Raw genomic sequence first — 22137 nt, forward strand, 5'->3', positions numbered from 1 at the left:
AAATTAAAGGTATCTTATATTATTTGATATATTATTATAAAACATGCTTTGGTTAAGGAGTTATTGATACTTCAAGTGCAAAATGATGATATAAAACCATGATAAAAATGCACTTTTAAGTACTAATCACCTCAAAATGACAAAATTTTGTAAGATTTTTGCAGTTGTATTTCTTAATGAGAAATGGCTCCCACATGCCTCAAAATGATAAAATTTAATGACACTACTTACCTCATTTCTGCTGGTAATCTAGTTTAATTTTATTTTTGAAACACATTAAATTGTAATGAATATTTGGATGAGTATTATTTAACATTATTTTTATATTTTTAAAGTTTAATACAATTTTATTTGGTTAATTAGTTTTTTTTACTATTAATAAATAATTTTTTAATATTTTAAATTATTTTAATATACTAATATAAAAAAATTAATATATTAAAAAATCACTTTAAAAAATAATTATTTTCGTATTTTCAAACACTCTTTCGGAACTGTATCGACTGCAAGGCCTCTGGCCCCGAAAGCTTGATCATCATCTACCCAGTTCGCCTATGTGACCTAAACATGATATCATATTTTTTCTTTTTTAATTTTAACGAGTTCTAAATTATTGGTAGATCAAAGTGTATCATCTCTGTCCAGTCACTCTGCCGTGTCCCTTGGGCACGGACCCTAGGAAAATTCTTCATGAAAGCTCTATCACTCCGCCGGCTAGGAAAATTCAATTCTTCATGAAAGCTCTATCACTCCGCCGTATCCAGTGGTCGACTCATATACGAGCAGATATCCAAATCAAGTTAAATTTCTGGGCTAATCCGTTGAGGGCGCATCTCGTACAGGTTTGCTTGATTCCAATCGAGCAAGGATAGAAAAAAAGAAAAGAAAAGAAAAGAAAAGAAAAGTCAAGTCATCCATCAATTATCAATTGAGTGCACGAACTTTAATTCTTTCGTTTGAGTACACTGATTTTTGAAAAGCTTTCAATCAAGTATTTTCACCCACCTTCCATCAATTTTTTTGTTATTTAATGACGTGCCATTTTTCCTTAAATTATTGTTGGTACTCCAACTTTTATTTTATGACAATTAAGTACAAGAACCTAATTTTTTTATTATAATACCCCAATTTTTTTTATTGTTCCAATTAGATGGTTCATGTACTTGATTGAAAACTGTGAAAAAAATCGATGTACTCAAATATAGTATTTTATTGATTTTTTTTTAAAAAAATTGTGTATGGAAGTACTTGATTGAAAATACATACTAGGATAAAAGGTGGATGAAAGTATGTACTTGATTGAGAAAATATGCACAGGTGGTGTACTAATAATATAATTATTCCACAATAAAACAAAAAAACTAAAACGGAGTGGTGCTTTTTTATATTATTTTGGTTCCTATTTTTTTTTTTCATTGATTGAGTCCTTCAATTGCAAAATTAATACCCAATTTCTTTATATCTTTTGACCATGGACAAAATTAAAAGAAAAGGAATCAAAGTGGAAAAGACGCCAAAAATAGGTGGTGTATTTGAAGTTGGCACAAAAGTTTAATTTAACTCTTTAATTTATGAAATTATACCTTTTCAGTCCTTTACCTTTTTTTTAATTCAATTTTAACACAAAACTTTATTTTTGTTATTTTCAGTTCCTGGTATACGAGAGAAAAGAGAATGCACATCACTTGATTTTAGCGTAAAGAGAGAAAGTCATTATTTTTGTCAATTTCAACCACCAAAATAGTTGATCTTAGTGTCCACGGACTCTATTTGATGAAAAGAGTTTAAGAATGGTTGTTTAAAAATTCAATATTGCCTAAAAAATATATCCAAGTCGAGGAAGAAAAATCTAACTCACATTGAATTATATTTTTTGGATCTTTCTTGGGTTTCTTAGATTTATAAATTAGTTTCTAGATGTTATAAAGGTGTTTATAAGTTGTTTTTAATTTTTTGTTAAAGTGTGTTAGAAAATAGGTTTTTAGGGAAAATAATTCTCTATACTGATTTTAAGATTATCATTTTAGTGGCCAGAATTTTAATATAGAAACGATATGTTGTCTACTACAACAGGTGATGCATCATCTAATTATTTTATTTTATAAGACAATAGGGTCACTTGCCCTTAAAAAGGTTTTAAAAATATGTTAAGCCAGCCACATTAGCCTAAGCTTGAAGAACATTGCATATGGGCACTTTTTTAGACTTTTTTTAAAACAATTTTTATTCTATATTTAGGCACAAGATAAATTTTAAAAAAGAAAAATATTAGACCTAGCTGAGTTCATGATTTGGATCATAAACTTGACGGGTTAAGCCATAATATTTTGGTTTTTTTTGTTGTTTAATGCATTTTTATCCTATTAAAAAAAATTAACTCTTTATTATTAATGATCTATTTTTTTATTTAAATTAAAATAAATTAAAATATAATTTCATCCTTTGTTATCATTTAACTTAAAAATATTATGCCTACTTTTGCTATCTTAGTCACATGTGCTTGTTGTTATAAAAACCAAAACTAAAGGGCCTTTTCTATAATGAAAAGCATTGTGCACACACATAAACAAAACATTGTAGGTAATTATATTTTTTTTCCTTTTACATTTTGCTGCAAAAATCTTGAGATAATAGAGAAAAAAGAAGTAAGTAAAAGTTTACTAAAATCATTTTAGGGGTCTAATGCTAACATGCATTACCCTAGGAGAGAGCTCCACAAAATGATTTTAGACGCTAAAAAATACACAATTAGATCATGAAGGAAGTCGTATACATCGCCTCCACCTCGATAACCTCCTTACACGGTGACACTTGAAATGCATGCGTAAAACAAGTTTTTTCCCCTTCCCTTAATGCCTTTATTCCAATTCAATTTAGTCACAAATTTAAGCTTTTTTTTTCTTCCCCAATTTATTTTACAACTCTTCAATTTAATCTTGAATTTTATCAAACCTATGACTAATTAAGGCCTAACTAGGAAGAGAGTAAGGGATGAGAAAAGAAAAAGACATGTTGCCCAGATGAGTTACCTAAATGGAATCATGTTCATGATTCAGGTTGTGAATTTTCTAGGTTAATTCAAGTTAATAGAGGTCAATACAATATAATATATTTTTGTAAATTTTGTTTCTAATTCGATATAGTTTCAGATTTAATCTAACTTGAGATTAATTAAGATTCAATCAAGGCCCAACCAAAAAAAAATAAGTGAAGGAAAAAGAAAGTGATAAATTTTCAGACTAAGTTAAGTCATTATGATCATATCTATTACCCAAGGAATAAATTTCACATAGTTACCTAGGTTAACACAACATGTCATTGGCTTTTTATTTTACTCCCTATTTTTTTTCTATTCAATAAGTATGAGAAAATTGGAGCATGCCAATAGAATATTCCATTGGAATTTAGAGAAATTTTTATCGGTATTATAAATCATTGACAAAATTAGTGAAAGAATACTACCATTGGAAAATCAAGTGTTAGTGATTTTATATTATTGTAAATTCCATCAATGATTTATAATATCAATAGAATCATTGATGAAATATTTTGTCATTAGACTGGGCTTTTACCACCCATTTTCCATCAAAAAGTTTATCGACATTAGAAATTGCCAACAAAATTGTAGATTAAGTGTTTTTAACCCCAATACCTATTTTAACCCAAAACACATAGAAAACATACTAGATACCTTGATAAACTCGCCTAAAAAAAATAAAAAAATCATCCAAAAGCTCAAAATAAATATGAAACAAGGAATCTTCTCGATTTCAAATCTGTTTTCTTAAGCTCTTTCAAGTTGAGAAAGACCTAAATTGAGCTCCCCTCTTCAAATTGAATCATTTGTTATAAAAATTAACTGTTTTGATAACCTAAATTGGCGTAAATAATATTTTTATCTCTCAACAATTAGAATCCAATGATCTCTTTCTCTCTTTTCTCTCTTAAACCAGGTATTAAAAATAACAAAAATAAACTTTTGTACAAAAATTGAATTGAAAAAAAATATTAAGGGATCATATAGGTATAATTTGTAAAGTTTGAGGACTAAATTAATTTTTTTTATGTGAATTTTGAAACCATCGCTCATTTATGGTACATTTTATACTTTGGTCCCTGTCTTTTAATTTTATCATTAGCCAATAAATTTGATTTAATTTTCCTTGAATTTGGCTTAAAACAGATACGATTACGTAAAAAAAAGTTTGAGGATCAAATTGAAAATTTGTAATAAAATATTCTTGTGTTATAATTTTTCCAACCCATATAAAAATGAAGAAAAAAAAATACTAAATAGTTATATTTAGTAATATTTTAATTATTAAATCTAATGGAGTTGATAATTGGTGATAGCAAGAAATATGTTTCCCTCTTTACCATTATGATTTAAATTACAAATCTAGTTTTAAGACAAAAGTAGACTTTTGAATAGCCCGTAGTAAAATATGAGAGGTTGAACAATGGTATGTGCATAGAATTTTTGCCACACCTTTCAAAAAGAGTGACTAATATTAAAGTTGTTGTTATCTATTTTCAGAGCTTCACATAAACAAAACAAAAGAAAATACAAGAAAATTGAATAAATATTAAAAGAAAATTTAAAAAATAAATAAGTAAGAAGAATATATCAAAACGCCTAGGAAATTATCGAAGTCTGGTTGAAAAAGATCAAAATATATAAGATTGAAATATTTAGCAATGTTTTTTCGTCTGATGAAGGAGATCAAAATATATAAGATTGAAATATTTGGCAATGTTTTTTCGACTGATGAAGGCTCTGCTGACAAAGAAAATTCAATTTGAAGAGGAAAATTTTAAATTAGATGTTTAAGGACTCAGTTGAAAATTTTCAAGATTTAATTGATTTTATTGAGGGTATAATTGCAAAAAAAAGTTGATTTTTAAAGTTAATTAGACTTTAATAGGAAGAAATTAAAGTCTGGGGATCAAATTATTTTTAAGAGTTAATTTGATCAAATCAAGGGGTTAATTGAAAATATATATTAAAGTTTAATGGGCAATTAGAGACTTGATTAAAAAAATCTAAAACCAAAAACCAAACTAAAAAATCATGTGAATTTAAAAGCTTAAATTTACTAAAACAGGGGCTAAATTATAGAAATTAAAAGTTTTTAGTCAATCAAGAGTTAAATGTATAAATTCAAAACCAAGAACCAAAATGAAAAGGACAATCAACTTAAAGGTTGACAATTGAGTTTGATTGGGGTGAAATTAAGTGAAATTAAAAGTTTAAATATAATTATTTGTGCTATTAAAAAAATTAAAAGAATATAAACTCAACCAAAATTTACCAATCCTAAATTTAAAATTATGTGTTGTTCAGACTTAATGAAAAGAATATGAGTTACATGTTATTTAGTAGATTAACCTCTATTTTGACATCTTTGTTCAATCAAGTTAACAACCTATATATAGACTTTTAAATTACGCAAAGTTAGGTCCAAATGAAAGGTGTGAATCTCCTCTACTAACTTCAGGTGGTCTTGGGTGACGATGACATCAAAATTACTTTAATAAGGCTTTGAAAGTGGATAACTCGGTTAACCATAACTGAAACATAATTGTGTAAGAAACAACCTTCTTGTCATGTGTTAATACATAAAAGCTTTTAAATTGGTTCTTATTAAGGTTATATGACATTTATCTCAAGATCAAGAGGTCATAAATAGATTCAAGACCTCCTAAAATCTTATAAATATCCATTTAAAAAGAGAAAAAAAAAGTAGAAAAATAATAATAAGAAAACATAAATGTAAAGATCTAGAGCCTAACATAAAAAATCTCATATGCTTGGAAAGGATAGTGGGTTAGTGAGTGACAAAACTTTTCAAAGAAAAGCAAACGAGAGAATAGTTATTGAAGGTATATTTGTTAATCTAAAAATAGGTTCATGTGGCTTATTTGAGCTGTTTTTTTTTATATATATAATTACAATTATTGAAAAAATATTTTAAATGGTCAATAAATAATATTGTATTCACCTCTTTAATGTTATTTTTTATTTATTGAATTTTAAAAAAAACTTTTTATATGTTTTTTATATAATAATGTTATTGTTTAAGTTACATGTATGACCTAGCATAACTAGAAAAACCATCATTACTTAAGCATATATTGCTCAAATTAAACACTAATTAAAACAACAGTATATATGTGTGTAAACAATAATATCTTTAAAATATTTTTAATTATAGAAATAATTCAAAAGATCATTTAGGAATAAAAATTCAACTAACACTTTTAAAATAAAAGAGAGTGTGTAAATTAAATGTTATTTTAAAAAACCATTATTAAAAAAAAAAAGGAGATCTTATGCTTCTAGATTTGCAAGTTCAAGCTTGCATGAGTTGTTAAGTTTTCTTAAAAAAAAAAGAAGGTATAGCCCACTCAAGTGTTTTTTTTAATGAGTAATACACAGTTTATCTTGGTAAATCATGTGTCATTAGTTGGATTATTTATCATTATCTTTCGTTACTAAAAAATTAAAGTTTGGGTTTTACATATAAAAAAATCAATTTTCAACTTGTTTTTACTAAAAATACCTTAAAAAATCACAAAAAAATCAGCAAATACATTTTTAATTCTCTTTAATTAGTTCAAAAATCAAAAACCAAACCAAAAAATTTACGGAGAAAACCATTCATACTAAACCTTCTTCTTATTTTTTTTAACATGAACCCATTAAAACCAAGGTGAGATTTTTTCATGGCGGGTTGAACACTTTCTATTTCATTTTTTTCCTGTGATCCTCGCTTAAAATTTTGGAACTAAAATTTTTAAAAAATTGAAGTTTTGAGCCCATAGAGGACAGAAGGAGGTTTGTTAGTACCTACCAATAACCATGTATTTAACTCTACTTGTTTTCACTATTTCATTTTTATATTATCTTAAATTAAACGCTTATATTAAATTCTATATAATGTTTTATTTTCATTCCGGAGATTTAAGATTTGGCTAAAGATAAATAAGACATTTCGGATAATGTCTTGCTTGGTCCCTTTTATTATTCAAACATACAACTTGGCCTTTATCTCTAGGACTTTATTATTCAAACTTTTTTTAGGTACATACTCAAAATTTTGAACCCTTGCAAAAACCCAGAAGGGATTCTCGAGAACGAGGCGTAAATATATTCTTCAATTTATTTATCATTCTTTTAAGTACGTAGAAAGCACAATTGTTGAGTGGAGGCCGGACCAGCAGACACCCCACTAATTATATATAAATATCCAGAAAGAGGACGTTCGCCATAGGGGATAGACTATAAAAATAAAATTAAAAAAAGTTGCAAAGCAAAGCACACATTAATTATTATTCTCGTAATCGAGTACGAAACTAGGAGGTCGATGTTTCAGAGCACGGGAAAAGCTTGCTCGAAGACTATTTATCCGCGCAGCAACGATACACGAAGCTCTTCTCTATGGAACACTCACATCCGTCCGAACTTAGCTTCTTGCTCGGGATTTCCTGCCTGTTCCCTGAGAGGATAATGCGGCTGCAACGTTGTATCTTCTGTGATTTTTTGATGTAATTGCTTAGTGCCTGGAAAAGATCAGCATCTTTCCTCTCACTGAACTCTTTGATGCTCTTCAGGGCTACATCTCCCTGTGCCAAGGCCATTTCAGAAGACCCTTTACAAAATAGAGCCCATCCTCTGTCACTGTCATCATAGCTGAGCAAAGTTGTGACCTCTTGCATTATACGGTCATTTTTTAAGTTCTTGCATTGTTGCATTTTCAAGTAGAGCATGCTCTCCAATCGGGTCCAAAAGAACCAAATGGAAGATAAGTCGTTCCAGCAGCGACTAAGATTCTCCTCTTCAATGGTTTTGATGATATTTTCCACTTCCTTGATTGCATTTTTCTTGCCCACATAGACTAACTCAAAGCTGGTACCAGAACTGATGTTCTTTACAGCATCTTTTTTTGCTTTCGTGAACTCCCTTATCCACTCAATATCTTCTCCTCCATACAAGCACACGATCGTACCTTGTTTCGTCTGGCAAAAACCAAGGCCCAACAAATATAATTAATGTAATTACAAAGTTAACTTGCTATTCAATCTATCTACATTAATGTGAAGCTTTAAGTATTATTTTTCGCTTACAAAGGGTAGATATAATTTAGAGATAGTGGAATTACCCAGTCAAGTACGAGGGAGAAATTGTTATCAATGCCGCCTAGAAGTAGCTCAAGCGTCCAAGTATGTTGAGCCTCCCATATTGATTCCTCTTTTTCATTATAGAGGGAAGGGAAAGCCTTGTTTCCCCGTATCAGAAGCATGTCAAGGGCATTAAAGGACCCCACCTTTCCTTGACTATCTAGCGGCATCAAAATCATCTTGTTCTCGAAACGCCACTCATTTTTTATGTACTTGATGACCTCTGCTTTGATCTTTGAAGGTTCAGGCATAGCGTACCAGGGCATCATGGCTAGTATCTGCTCAAATTTTTGCTGTTTCTCTTGGTCCCAAGAGATTGTCTTTTCCACAACTGGGATCCACACTACTTCATATTGAACCTCTCCCTTGGATTTAGCCTCTTGGTACAACTTGCCAAAGATATCAATCTCTTCTTTTGAGATATCAAGGCCAGATGCGAGCAGGAGCACATGCTTTCCCCTTAATTCCTCAATGTGAATTCTCTGTATATAAAATTGACAAAAGAAATTATTTTATAACATTGTTGTTTTCCTTATATTAAGATACTTCTGATGCATTGCTTCCTTACTCATATATATTCAGATAAAAATTGTATCTTAATAATAGAATCATTTTCAACAATTAGCAAAGAAGCAACTGTACAAGGAAATTATTTAATAATTTCTACGTAACAAGTGCCAAAAATGAAAGGAATTTAAGAACAGACCTTACTGGTGTGACCCACGAGGTGTTGCTTGCCATCCTTGGCTAAAAGCAAGGTTTTGAGAACCGTCATGTTGTCCGAGTGAGTTGAGGAGAGAGTTTTGACGAGATCCCAGTAAGCTGTTTTACATTTCTCATCTGCATCTCATAGTGGTCTCTTTTTAGTCCATTACAGCTATATATGGATTCTCTCTCTCTCTCTCTCTCTCTCTGTAGAGAGAGAGAAAGGGGGAGGGGGAGGGGGAGGGGGAGGGAATCTAAATTAAAATTTATATCTCTTAAATATCTACATCTGACTACTGAGTTTGAACAAAACAGGTAAATCTGCATGGCAACAACCCCTTAATTTAGTTCAAAAAATTCGATTGTACCTAGGATTCTATATTCTTTTCCTTTTTTGATTTGATCATTGAACCAATGATTAGTTGTAAATTATGCACCAACTTTCCAAAAAGAATGGTCTTCATCATAAATATGTTCCCTGGTTAATTAATGCTTTGACGAAAGAAATTTGTTGATACTTCGCTTTATCTCGTCATCGTGAACTCTGTTTTTTTTTTTTTTTTTAAAAAGTAAGGTAATTCTACGGTTAGAGTATCCAGGGGTTACCTTCGTACTCCTTGTAAATAGTTTTGTAGCTCTTCAGGATCACCAGCATTTTTCTGCCTTCACTAGCCAGTCTTGAGAGATCCAATATTTCCGTGGTTTCCTCAGACCTGAAATTATATGATTTTACTATATCTACCTGTGATTAATTTATATAAAATGGATTCATTAAACATGCATTCTGTCAATATTTAAGACATACACATACCAGCTGAGACCAGCAATATACGAGGCACAGATCACAACACTAAGCATTGTCCAGTAGGCAGCTTTGGGGATGTAAGCCATGGCATTTGACATTGGTGCCTCGTCAGTTGCAATGGACTCAGGGGGTAGATTATGCAATTCCACAATGCACTTGGTTACAGCCATGATGCCCTTGATAAGATCAGTAATTGCATCGATTTTAGCTTTTGAGAACTTAGCATGGTCGGTGATGTCTCGAAGTTGCTTAAGGAATGCTAAAGATTGAGCAAGTGCTGAATTGTTAGCTTCAGATGATGTGAATAGAAGGAATTCGTGACCGTAGTTCACTATAAAAGCAGCTACACTTAGCACTACTTTGGCATCCCACGAATAGCTTGAGAGGGTGTCGAGTAACATCATAATCGTTGCATGCACATCTCTGCCACCCGAGCACGTACACTTGCAATCCATCTGCAAAAAAACATGCATGACGAATAGAGAATTTAAAGAACAAACAGTGATTAGAAAGAAGTTTTGATGGGTCATGATATAGTAGTTATCTTAACTCCATAGGGAATAATGGTCTGATTGACATTGCTGCTCGCCTTGAATGTTCCTGAGAAGAGCAGGTTTTTGTAGGAAAAGAGCTGTTGCGAGAAAAGAAAAGAAAAGAAAAATTATGTTAAAAATATAGTGATTCTAATAAAGTATTTATTTTCATATACATGAAAGTTCATAGTTTTATGAACAACGCGAAGGCATTGGACTTAATGTAATTGCTTGTATATATATCGTCATCAACCTCAGAGGAGACTTTTTTAATAATAGAAGCAAGAGTTTTAAGCTTGGCATCCACATCAGACCGACTGAATATTTCCTCCTCCAGAAGACCTTTATCTTCGTATGTACCCTACAATGAAACAAGTGGCATATCATTACTAGCTGTAGTATAGCCCTAATTAATTAGGCATGTGAAATTCGTAAGTTTTCTTTTCGTTTGTGAGACATGCATGCAAGAAAGCTTATCAACGTGGACAATGAATTAAGATAATATGAACCTCTACGATGGCAGGAGCAGCCCTAAGCAAAATGTTGTCGATGATACGGAGCATGGGCTTGACATCAACTTTGCGACCATCAGGAGCATGGCTTGCCCTGACGGCCCCCATCATTGTGCTATCATTAGATTCCAAGGAGACCCAAAGTTCATTAGGAATCACTTGGATCATTGCAGGAGTGATCTGCATGCTGTTTGAGGCCATTTGGTAACTCTAAATAAGGTGATAGAAATGGAGGCAGCTGGACTTGAGCAGTTTGAGAGATATAGGGTTTAGTATTTATGTGAATATATATATAGGAACGCCTTCTACACATATATAGCCTTATCAAGGAGGCTTGGTTTTGAATTCTATTGGCTTTTTTTAGTTTATTTCCTGGTTCGGAAAAGCTGTCTGCCAGCTTAGTTATTCTTTGCTTGCAAACGGTAACAGCTATTTATCTGAACTTTATAAATTATTCTTCGCAAAAAATATTTGTAACAAAGATCACGCCTTGTATATATACTTGGACTATATATATATATATATATATATATATATATATATAGAGAGAGAGAGAGAGAGAGAGAGAGGTTGGTTACACTCTCTGTCGGGACACAATAGTTCCAAGCGCAAATTAGCAAATTTACCACCATTAACGTAAAAAAAAAAAGCATTGCACGGTCAGGTATATCGACAGATTTCTACTCCCGACCTTACTTCTTTTTTTAATATATAAAAGAAAAACAATCATAAGCTTCAATTTTAACTTTTCTTTTCTTTTATTCCCTCAATCATAGTCTTCTGACAGAAAAATCTTCAGACACAAAAAATCAAGGTGGGCCAGTTGCCAGTAAATCTGGTAAGAGATTAGGGATAACTAAGCTGGCAAACTTCCCATCCAATAATTACGATGAATGTATGACGACATCCTAGAAGTCACGTCATTCCAGATTTTGGTAAAGATTATTCTCCCAATACAGTACGAAGAAGAATTTTGAAAAAAAGAGAGACAGAAGAAAGGAAGAAGCAGGAGAGACGATGATGGATTTTTGCCAAAGACAACAGCATATACAGGAGCTCCTTCACAGCTTGTTGTACTGGAACCTATGATTGGGAAACAAGACAGGCAAAGGATAAATCTTGAACTAGTTTTCTTTTGTCAGACAGGAAATAAACCAGTTCACTGGAATCATAACCCTAGAAATGATGTTTCTACATCCAAAAGAACTCTGTACGCATAGACGACTCTTGCCCCCTTCAAGTGACATGCGTGGTGTCATTTGATGAATAAACATCGTATTATGTGATGGCGTTTGAAACCTCTCATTGTCTCCTTGATGATACAGCAGCACGTATAGGCATTGTGTTTTTGGTTTGGCCTTGATAGCTTTTTTTGTCTTTGTTTTTTTCTCTCCATCTCGATTTTTACGCTGCCCTTCAAGATTTTTAGCGAGCCCTTTAATTGTTTTCTCCTACAGATTTGGAGCTTTTTTTTATTACTATTCTATTCTTTTATATGAATTAATTTATCAAATTAAAATTTATTTTTAATTTTATTTTTTTAACTTATTTTTTTATATGCCAGATTTAATTTATATCTTTTTTATTTTTATTTATTTTATTTGAGATAATTATTAAAAAAAATTTGTAATTTCATCCTTCTTTGAATTTTTCCTATTAAATTTAATATTTATTCTTTTAATTGTTTTTTTTTTTACTTTGAAAAGTTTTTAAAATTAATATTTTTTGATTTCATCCTCCATATTAAATTGATAGTTAATTGAGCTCATAATTGGTATTTTATGAGCTCTGAATTTAAAATATTGATTCATATTTAGAAAATTTATTAGGGTTTTGTTTTCCCTTTCACCAAGCTTGTGTTTTTTAAGTTGGGGTTAAGACTTTGTTTTTTTTTTTAATTGTTTTCTATAGGATTCTTAACTAATTATTAAAATAATTCAGGTTATATCACTCATAAATATTAGATTGTTTGGTAATTAATCTTTATAGTTTTTGTCAATTTATTATTAAAAATATTACTTAGTTCGTTAATTTTGCATGTTCACCCAAAAAGAAAAGACTAGAGTTTGATTATTTTGACCTTTTTTTATTATGTTTTTTATTTGATTTTCTTGTTTAATATTTTGTTTACTAAAATTGAGCTTTGAGATTTTTTAAATTTTACTTTATATAAGATTATTTAGTTTTTTCTTTAATATTTGATAAAACTCTTTAATATTTTATTTTTTTAAATTAATTTTTTATTTTAATTCCATCTTTTACATTTAATTGATTGAGAGTTAGTCTTTTTTTTTATTCAGGTTTTTAATCTATAGAGTTGTTTTTAATCTATAGAGTTATTTCAATCTTATGCCTATGATTATATAGTCAATAGGTTAACATAGTTTGATTGGAGCTTTTATTTCATAGTTTTTTAATTATTTTTTTTTTAATATTGGGTTATTAAATGATTAGACTTAATAATTTTATTCAATTTAATTTCAATATCATCTTATATATATATATATATATATATTCTTAATTTCAATATCTTAATTTCAATATCGTCTTCTTTATATATATATATATATATATATATATATATTCAGTGTGCCAACCTTTATTGGGCTCAAGTCGAGTTTTTTAATCTTTCATTTCGTTGTCAATATTTCTTTCATTTTATTTACTGTATTGTATTTTTTTTCTTTCATTTTTCTTTCACAAATTGAGTCTTTGCCGTATACTAAAGATCCAAGGGAGCAGGATTGCCGAGCTTAAATTGAAGGCGGCCGAAGTTTCGAGGGAAAGATTTAACTTTTGGTCAAGAGAACCAGATGCTGCATCAGGTGTTGATGCGTGTACAAGGCGCCTCAAAACTATAATTGATGCGTGCCTCACGTTGTGATTCCATGCAAGCTTTATTGAAAAAGAATCGTTCAAAGAATTTAAAGATTTAATTTCGTAAAATAAAATCATTAATAACTAGATAGGTTGTATATAACTGTGACAGCAATATGTAATGATTCAAAGTGTTTTTTATTTATAAATATTTTAAAATAATATTTTTTATTTTTTAAAAATTATTTTTAAAATCAACACATCAAAATAATATAAAAAAAATTAATAAAAAAATTAAATTTAAAAAAAAAAACACGCTTAGTTTCATGTGTACCAATCTAGTATCAATATCTAGTTTATTGGCCGTGTTCTTACTACTGTTGAGATAGGAAAACAAAATATAGTGAAAAAATAACATTTAGATTGCTAATTTCTTAGCATTGTTATAAACTAAGTAAAATAGTTTAAATTTAAAAATTTTCAACTCAACTACATGTTTAACCTATATTTTAAATTGAATTATATAAAAATTAATGCAACATGGCTTTGTTCACTTGATATATCCCAAGAAATAAATTAATATAATATTAAAAGATAAAATTAAATAAAAACTTTGTATTAAATAATAAAATTAAAAAACAATAAATAAAATCTCAAAGAAATTAAAAACCCCGTAATAATTATAAAATTGAAAAAAAGAGAGCATTAAACCAAGAAAAAGTTAAAAGTTAAAAAATTTTGTTGTATAGTAAAAAATATTAAAATCAGCTTATCATCAATCAAATACTAAAATTAAAGAGGAAAAGGAGATAAATAAAGAGGTCGAAAAACACAAACGACAAACAAAAAAAAGAAGTCATTAGCTTGTGAAAAAAAACTCAAACACGTGGCCCTGAGGGAGGGTACTGACTTGCCTCTTATTATTTTTAAATAATAAAGAGAAAAACATCCCTATTGCCTATGGAATGAAAGTTATTTGCTTCCATTGCAAATGAACAGGTATACGTATGGAGTTAGGAATTTTTTTTATTTTTAATTATAAATAAATATATAATTTTTTTAGATAAATTATTAATTTATGTGTATGAATTTTTAAAGTTGACAGTAAAATTTTAATTCAAATAAATTACTTAAAATATTATAAAATAAATTTAAAAGTACATAAAATTGAAGTGAAAATAACAATAAACTTATTATTAAAATTACATTTTTTGATATTTTTTGAAATTTAATTTATCTATAATTGAATTTAAATCGATATTATAATAATCCTTAAACCAGGATAAAATAACAATTTCATGTTAATTGAAAAATAAAGTAATTAATTTTTTTTGCTCTCTCAATTCATCCTTTTTTCATTTGATTCTTACTTGGGTTAGTATTTTTTAAGTTGGACTTTGTAAGTTTACAAAACTATTCTTTTACTTTTCTTATTTTTTTTCTTGAATTATTTTTTATATTTTTCCCTTTTTTTTTGCTCTTTTTCTCTCACTTTTCTTTTATTTGCTTTTCTATTATGTTACTTCTGCCTCCTTGGCAACATATAAAAGGAATGAATAATTGATTTGTTTTATTTTTTAATGACAAATAATCATTTTATTCTTAATGAATTGTTTTATTTTTATTTAATAGTTTTTTTTTGTTAGCACCACAAAACTCTATTCATCCTGAAATTTTAACCAAATTTTATTCAATATATTTTAAAATTCATCATAAAATTTTAGTTCAATCTAATGGTCGGATTGAAACAATCTCATGTTAATTGAAAAACAAAATAATTAAATTTTTTTGCTCTCCCAATTCGTCCTTTCTTCACTTGATTATTACTTAGGCTAGTATTTTATAAGTTGGAATTTGTAAGTTTACAAAGCTATTCTTTTACTTTTCTTATTTTTTTCCTTGAATTATTTTTTATATTTTTCCCTTACTTTTCGCTTTTTCTCTCTTGCTTTTCTTTTATTTGTTTTCCTATTGTGTTACTTCTGCCTAGTTGGAAACATATAAAAGAAAGGAATAATTGATTTGTTTTATTTTTTAATGACAAATAATCATTTTATCCTTAATGAGTTGTTTTGCTTTTATTTGATAGTTTTTTTTGTTAGCACCACAAAACTCTATTCATCCTGAAATTTTAACCAGATTTTATTCAATATATTTTAAAATCTATCATAAAATTTTAGTTCAATCTAATGGTCGAATTGAAAATTACACTTAGTAACATAGAACTGGCTAAATTATGCTTTTTTATCAAATTTCTCCAAAAATTTTAAACCAAGCTAAAATATCATATTATAAGGCTCTATGTAAATTTTTAGAATTTTTTAATAACTCAATCAAGAATTACAAATTCTTTATACATAAAAATAGTTAAAAAATATTGATAAAAGTTTTACTTAAACTAGAGCCCACCTAAGCCTTTGCTTTGCCTCCACCCTTGAACAAGCAAGCTAAACATCTCTTTTAATAATTTTTAATTTTTTTTTAAAAAATTAATATATTAAAATAATTTAAAAATATTAAAAATATATTAATTCAAAATAAAAAAAATAATTTTTTTAAAAAATAATTTTAAAACACAATGCCAAACACGTTCTATACCATTGAGGTACTATAAGAAATTAATAATCAAATGAGTATAAGAATATATTTATTTGATATACATACATACATATATATATATATATATAATTAATTAAATAAAATTTATATTCAAACCAATTCCACGAATTTTAATTGATTTAGTAATTCTCTAATATATTTTTGAGTTAAAGTTTTTCAACCTAAATGAGTTTTCCCTGAATTAGAAGGGCAAGCTATCTCAAAACATGTGTGCAAGTGAAGACTGGGGTGTCCGTAGCTAAATGAGTGGTTTCGCCTTTCTTCACGTGCATTTACTTTTCTTTTCTTTTCTTCAAAAAATAAAAATAAAAAAAGTGTTATATAGGTAAAATATACACAAAACTCAAGCCTACTAGTGAAAAAAGAAATAGTTATTAAATAAATAATATTTAATAATTTCACTCTCTATAAGACCCTATTTTTAATGGAATTGAAGACATTTTACTATGTCCTTTGATTATTTCGATTTTCTTTATTATTTTTGGTCTTCAAAGTTTATTTATAGTATTGTTGTATTTCAATTCCTAAATAATAAAGTAGAAATTCTAGAGGAGACAAGCCATCGAAAATAATCGTTATTTCGAGGCTATTTCGGACCACAATGGCTATTAAAGGGTGCATGGTGATGTCTTGAATTCATTATTATCCACAAATACTTCCTTCGTGACTTGGATTTTGGTTAGATGGACGACGGAATACTTTATGTACCTTAGCAGGGTGTTTTGTGAGTCTTAGAAGGCATTTAAAATATGTTTTGTGAGTCTTCCAGGGTGTTAGATTACGATAGTGTTAATAGTTTGAAGTAGTATTTTTTATTTAAATATTGTATTAAAATAAAGTTTTTTTTTAAATTATTTTTGATATCAAATTTAAAAACATAAAATAAAAATCATTTAAAAATATTTAAAATTTTTGAAAATACAATTTACATTACGTTTCTAAACATATTTTAAAAATCAGTGGCTATTTGATACATTAATATAGAATAAATAAACTTTGAAAAATAACACCCTATAGCTCCCATGTGCGGTGTTTTTTTTTTATAAAACAAATCATAATTTATAACTATTATAATTAAACAAACAAAAGTTTCACGGTTAGCTTAGCTTAGTGGTTGATTTGTTTTTTTTTTTCTTGTATTTTTAAATTGCTTTGATATATTAATATTAAGAATAAATTTTTAAAATAAAAAATTATTTTAATATATTTACAATAAAAATACTTTCAAATACAACGCTTATTAATGATCTCAAACTCTCCCAAACAAAATTATTTAAAAGAAGCATACGATTATTTTATTTTTTTTTAAAAAAAACCTTAGTTCTCTCACCTACAATTTCTATAAACCATAATTTCCACCTGTGATTTCTTAAAAGCTCGCAGGGGGGATTGTGTGTTTTCCGGGCATGCTTTTTGCGAAAAAAACAAAATCACCTGTGCTTATTTGCTATTTTTATTTAATTGTGCTAATTAAAAAAAATAAAAAAAAGAAGAAGAAGAAATAATTCGCTATTTGGAGTAATAAATGGTTGTTCAGTTTCATCTCTCTCCTTTTTCGCTTTTTATACACAACTGTATATATAACGGGCCTAGTGCACCTTGGGCAAGCCCTCGCAGGATGGGCTTATTAAGCCCAGTATTACATGGTCTGTTTTTCATCACCATTGGCCCAACAAGACAAATGTAGGCCGCAATAGACGCGGCCCCAGAAATAACCTCAGTAAACAAACCCACATATTTCCTCTCCTGTCGGCCTAGAAGCATACGCGTCACCCATATATCCTAATTAGCTGACGAACTGACAAGTGTTTTATTTTTATTTTGTTTATCGAAAAAAGAAAAGTAAACTAAGGGAATAAAGTCATAAACGATAAAAACATCATTCAAAAAAAAAAGAAAAAAGATAGATGCCCATGCTTCTTATGTTTATGCCTGTGTCTCTATCCCTCCCAGCAGGAGTAATAGCGTATGGTTTCCGCAATTGTTCGCCCCCTCTTAAGCGTCTTTTAGCTCACAGGAACACCACCAACCTTCACCATTACCATCATCTTCGCCGTCGTAACAACACTATTCCACCTCAACTTAACACTCTCTTCTCTTTTAATTTTTTCCCAAGCAACCTTAATTGTCTACTCACGGGTAATTCTCTTTTTTTCAGGATGGAGGTAAAACACTATTCTCTCTTTTTATGTCCTTTATGTGTTTTGAGTGTTAATAAATGATGGACCATCTACTAAAGTAGAGAAATGATTGTTTTTGTGGTTGTATAACAACAAAGTAGTGAGCTTTATTCTTTTTAGCTATTTTGTTGAATTTAATATTTTGTTTGTTTGATGTTTTCGGAATCTTATGTTTTTAATGGATTTTTTTTTTGAAGTATAGAAATGAGCTATTGTGTTTGTATCAGGAGAAATACATGAAATTGTTTTTTTTGTTTTGAGATACACACATATTTATAAAATATAGTGGTCTATTTTTCTTGTTGATCACTACTTTCTGTGAATTTGTTGATGTGTATTTTCTTCCTTTTCAAATTTTCTTTCTTTTCCCATAAAACCTTACTATTTTCATTACTGAATTGATGGGTTGCTATGTTCACATTTGATTTCTCTAGTGACGAATTTGTCTTGTAATAGAATTCATATGATCTGGAGTTGTAATGCCGGGGCATTGTTCCTTAAAATTGGCTATCGAATGGTTTGACAGGCAAAGTTGGTTGGTAGGGCGAACTAAAATTCATTCGCTAATCACTTTGTTTAGAATGCAAGTAGAAATGCAACGCAGTGGTTATGAGTAAGTTTAGGCAACACTTTTAAGTTATACTGTTCTCAACAGAAAGATAAAAGTATCCCTCATGCAGGTTGGTTTCAGCTATGGCTGCTTGACTCATCACCAAATACATTTTTAGGTTTTGAAACAATAGAATCCAAGGGCTTTGAGTTTTTACTTGAAGTATCTTTAAAAAATAGTTCTTGATAAAGTTGTAGAAAATAGGATTTGATGGGTTTGCTTATGCACAAAAGTATGGTGACTTCAGATTGTTGTCTTGTGAAAGAACTTGTTGAGATGAGTTCTCAATAAATTCCAACCCTTTTTGGGATGTTTGAGGCACATAATTTCAGGGAAATCTATTTCAAGTTCGGTGAACATACTATGTCCAAATAGCTTTTGCTATTGGGGCTCATTACTTTTTTACTAGGGGTACACAATTTTGCACTAGCCCAGGTTCTTTAGACCTAAAAAGTCAGCCCATAGCCATCTCTGATGTGGAGGTTAATCATGAGAAGATATTTCCTTCGAAAATATCAGCTCCATGCTATCTACCCGAGGTTAATGCATTCTTGTGTCTGCCTTGTAAATAGTGGTGTTTATTGCCATGCTTCCTGGTTGCAGCAGCGCTGCTGATATCAGCTGCTCTTATCTATATATGAAGAATTGAGCTTTTATGTGGTTATCTGTATATGAATGATTTGTGCATCCTGTTAGACATGAGTGTTATCATATTTTCGTTGGAATAATGCTTTAAACATTCCTTTCGGCAATTTCCAGCGATTCTGGTCTGGGAGTAGCATCAATAAAAATAAAGCATTGGTGGAGCATTTGCAGAATTGTGGAACGATCAGTTCTAGAAAGGTCTCTGAAGTAATGGAAACAATCGACAGGGCTTTGTTTGTCCCAGCTGGTACGCCTGCTTATGTTGACATTCCCATGGCAATAGGTTACAATGCCACCATTTCTGCTCCTCATATGCATGCAACTTGCCTGCAGTTGTTGGAGGAGAATTTGAAGTCTGGCATGCATGTCCTGGATGTTGGCTCAGGTTCTATTCTCATGCATCCATTATTTTTCCCACCTGCAAAAAATCTTTCAAACTGCTTGATAAATTACTTTTACCAACTGTTTCTCAGGGCTGGGTGTATAGGACCCCTGAAGAGTTAGTGTTAACCCACAAACATGATGATTTTAGCTGTGTGAAATAACTAGGCATTAAGCATATAAAAATATTGGATAATGCTTTAGTTTGTGATGCTGAACAAGTTTAGGATCTTAATCTGTGTGACCAGATATTCCTAGTTTGATCTAAGCAGGGTTTCGAAACAGTAAGGGAATTTTGATTTACAAATCCTGATTCATCAAGGAAGTGGACTATAACTAGTAAATTTTTAACCACAAAAAGCAAAGCAACTTTAGAAATCTGTTTTAATTTGCTCATTTTCTCTAAATTGTTTCGATTGCTTTTTACTACAGTCCATTGAACTCAATGGTCTTGATTATTGTCTCCAGCTGTGCAAGCTTTTGGGAGACTGCAGGGATATTACTAACTTGTAAACTTGTTCAACAAATCAGCATGCTTAGCATGGCTGTAATGCAGTAGATTCTTTTAGAAAAATGCGAGTCACATGAATTTATTGTTCTAAAAAGTTTCTCTCTGCATGCAATCTAATCCTGTGTCTCTCACTTTGTTTACTTTTGAAGGGACTGGGTACTTGACAGCATGCTTTGCTCTGATGGTTGGACCACAAGGTCGTGCTGTTGGTGTAGAACATATTCCAGAGCTGGTTGATTCTTCCATAAAGAATATCAAGAAAAGCGCAGCAGCTCCATTGTTGAAAGAAGGTTCCCTCTCAGTTCATGTTGGTGGTATGTTTTGAACCTTGCAAATAATAATATGTTTTCCTACAACATATTAAATGTTTTGTAGGCTAATCTATTGGCAGCAACAGAGCAATAACTTTAGATTTTCACGTCACTTATTAAGGTGAAGATTATTGGGAAAAAGGGCAAATTGTAGTAGGAATTCATACGGAAGTCTTCTTTTTTAATTTTTGTTAGTGTTCTATATCCTGTAAGTAAAGCTCATTGAGAATGGATTTCCCTGACAGTTTTTGTTTGTTTAACTTGATGTGCTTGCTGAAACACGTTGAATTCTCCACTGATAAATTTTCCAAAAGAAACCAGCTTAAAAAAATGTTAGTAACTAAGCTCTGATGCTAATGTTGCTATCTGTAGATGGAAGACAAGGTTGGCCAGAGTTTGCTCCATATGATGCCATTCATGTTGGGGCAGCGGCACCAGAAATCCCACAGCCACTTCTTGATCAGTTGAAACCTGGTGGCAGGATGGTGATTCCGGTTGGTAACATGTTCCAGGATTTGAAAGTGATTGACAAGAATGAGGATGGTTCCATTAGTGTTCGTAGTGAAACTTCTGTCCGTTATGTCCCTCTAACGAGTAAAGATGCCCAATTGCGGGGTTATTAGGCGCCCTATTGCGGGGTTTTCGGATGTCTTTTTTTGTAGGTGAAGTGCTGGTTCCACCAGAGTGTTGTTTTGGATTTGTGCGTATGTACGAGATTCTGTCAAGCATGGTTTTGACAAACCCTCCTAAGCTCCTGCATTGATGGAGTTGTAAATAGTAGATGCTGATCATCTTATGTTTATATCATCTCATTTCAAGACCTTCAGCTTACTTTTCAGAGCAAGCATCTGTTTGTGCATCTATTATGACAGGTCGTCCTTAGTAGTTGCCTTTCCAGTTGACAGGCATTACCCGCAACATGATTAAATTTCCTGTCCTAATTTGCAGCGGAACTTCAGGCATGATTTTACTCGGAGAAGAGCTGGCTTAGCACTCAAAGAAAAAAGTTCAGTTAGCTTGCCTTTCCCTTTTTCATGGGTGTCCGATTTGATATTACTAGTAGTATCCATATTTCAATTGGAATCACTAAACTCATATAGAGCTTCTTGTTAGTTGTTTTTCGAAATAATATATATATATATATATATATATTTTAAATTTATATTTTATATCTGATAAGTGGATGTTTAAAATATCTAAAAATATCAGTATAGTAAAATTATTTTTTATTAAATCTTAATTAAGGTGGTTCTTTAAAGATGAATCCATAATTTTTTTTTATAGAGAAGCACAAATGCCCAGAATAAAAACAGGTACAAACCATGTC

The 22137-nt window shown here is 30.1% G+C and overlaps 2 protein-coding genes across 2 annotated transcripts; one reads left to right on the forward strand and one right to left on the reverse strand.

Moving 5' to 3' along the window:
- Positions 1 to 7141: 7141 nt before the first annotated feature.
- Positions 7142 to 11029, reverse strand: LOC105136707 (uncharacterized). Its single transcript, XM_011042146.1, has 8 exons — positions 10734 to 11029; positions 10478 to 10585; positions 10242 to 10322; positions 9698 to 10146; positions 9493 to 9599; positions 8888 to 9021; positions 8163 to 8663; positions 7142 to 8019 (listed from the first exon to the last, which is right to left on the reverse strand). The coding sequence occupies exons 1-8, from the start codon at positions 10935 to 10937 to the stop codon at positions 7402 to 7404; spliced, it is 2202 nt and encodes a 733-aa protein (XP_011040448.1). The 5' UTR covers positions 10938 to 11029; the 3' UTR covers positions 7142 to 7401.
- Positions 11030 to 18041: 7012 nt separating this feature from the next.
- LOC105136708 (protein-L-isoaspartate O-methyltransferase 1-like) lies at positions 18042 to 21651 on the forward strand. The gene is made up of 4 exons (XM_011042147.1): positions 18042 to 18337; positions 19722 to 19992; positions 20649 to 20813; positions 21183 to 21651. Exons 1-4 carry the CDS (start codon positions 18080 to 18082, stop codon positions 21431 to 21433), a joined length of 945 nt encoding a protein of 314 aa, XP_011040449.1. The 5' UTR covers positions 18042 to 18079; the 3' UTR covers positions 21434 to 21651.
- The last annotated feature ends 486 nt before the right edge of the window (positions 21652 to 22137 follow it).

This window comes from Populus euphratica, unplaced genomic scaffold (genome assembly GCF_000495115.2).
Source record: "Populus euphratica unplaced genomic scaffold, PopEup_1.0 scaffold60.1, whole genome shotgun sequence".
Taxonomy (NCBI): Eukaryota; Viridiplantae; Streptophyta; class Magnoliopsida; order Malpighiales; family Salicaceae; genus Populus; species Populus euphratica.

Excerpts from the sequence above, each read along its gene's own strand:
- LOC105136707 (XM_011042146.1), bottom strand. The coding sequence starts at position 10,937 with ATGGCCTCAAACAGCATGCAGATCACTCCTGCAATGATCCAAGTGATT. Across the intron at positions 9,600-9,697 it reads TATATTGCTGGTCTCAGCTG|GTCTGAGGAAACCACGGAAA; the intron begins GTATGTGTATGT and ends ATATAATTTCAG. Across the intron at positions 9,022-9,492 it reads TATTTACAAGGAGTACGAAG|ATGAGAAATGTAAAACAGCT; the intron begins GTAACCCCTGGA and ends TATGAGATGCAG.
- LOC105136708 (XM_011042147.1), top strand. The coding sequence starts at position 18,080 with ATGCCCATGCTTCTTATGTTTATGCCTGTGTCTCTATCCCTCCCAGCA. Across the intron at positions 18,338-19,721 it reads CTCTTTTTTTCAGGATGGAG|CGATTCTGGTCTGGGAGTAG; the intron begins GTAAAACACTAT and ends GGCAATTTCCAG. Across the intron at positions 19,993-20,648 it reads TGTCCTGGATGTTGGCTCAG|GGACTGGGTACTTGACAGCA; the intron begins GTTCTATTCTCA and ends TTACTTTTGAAG.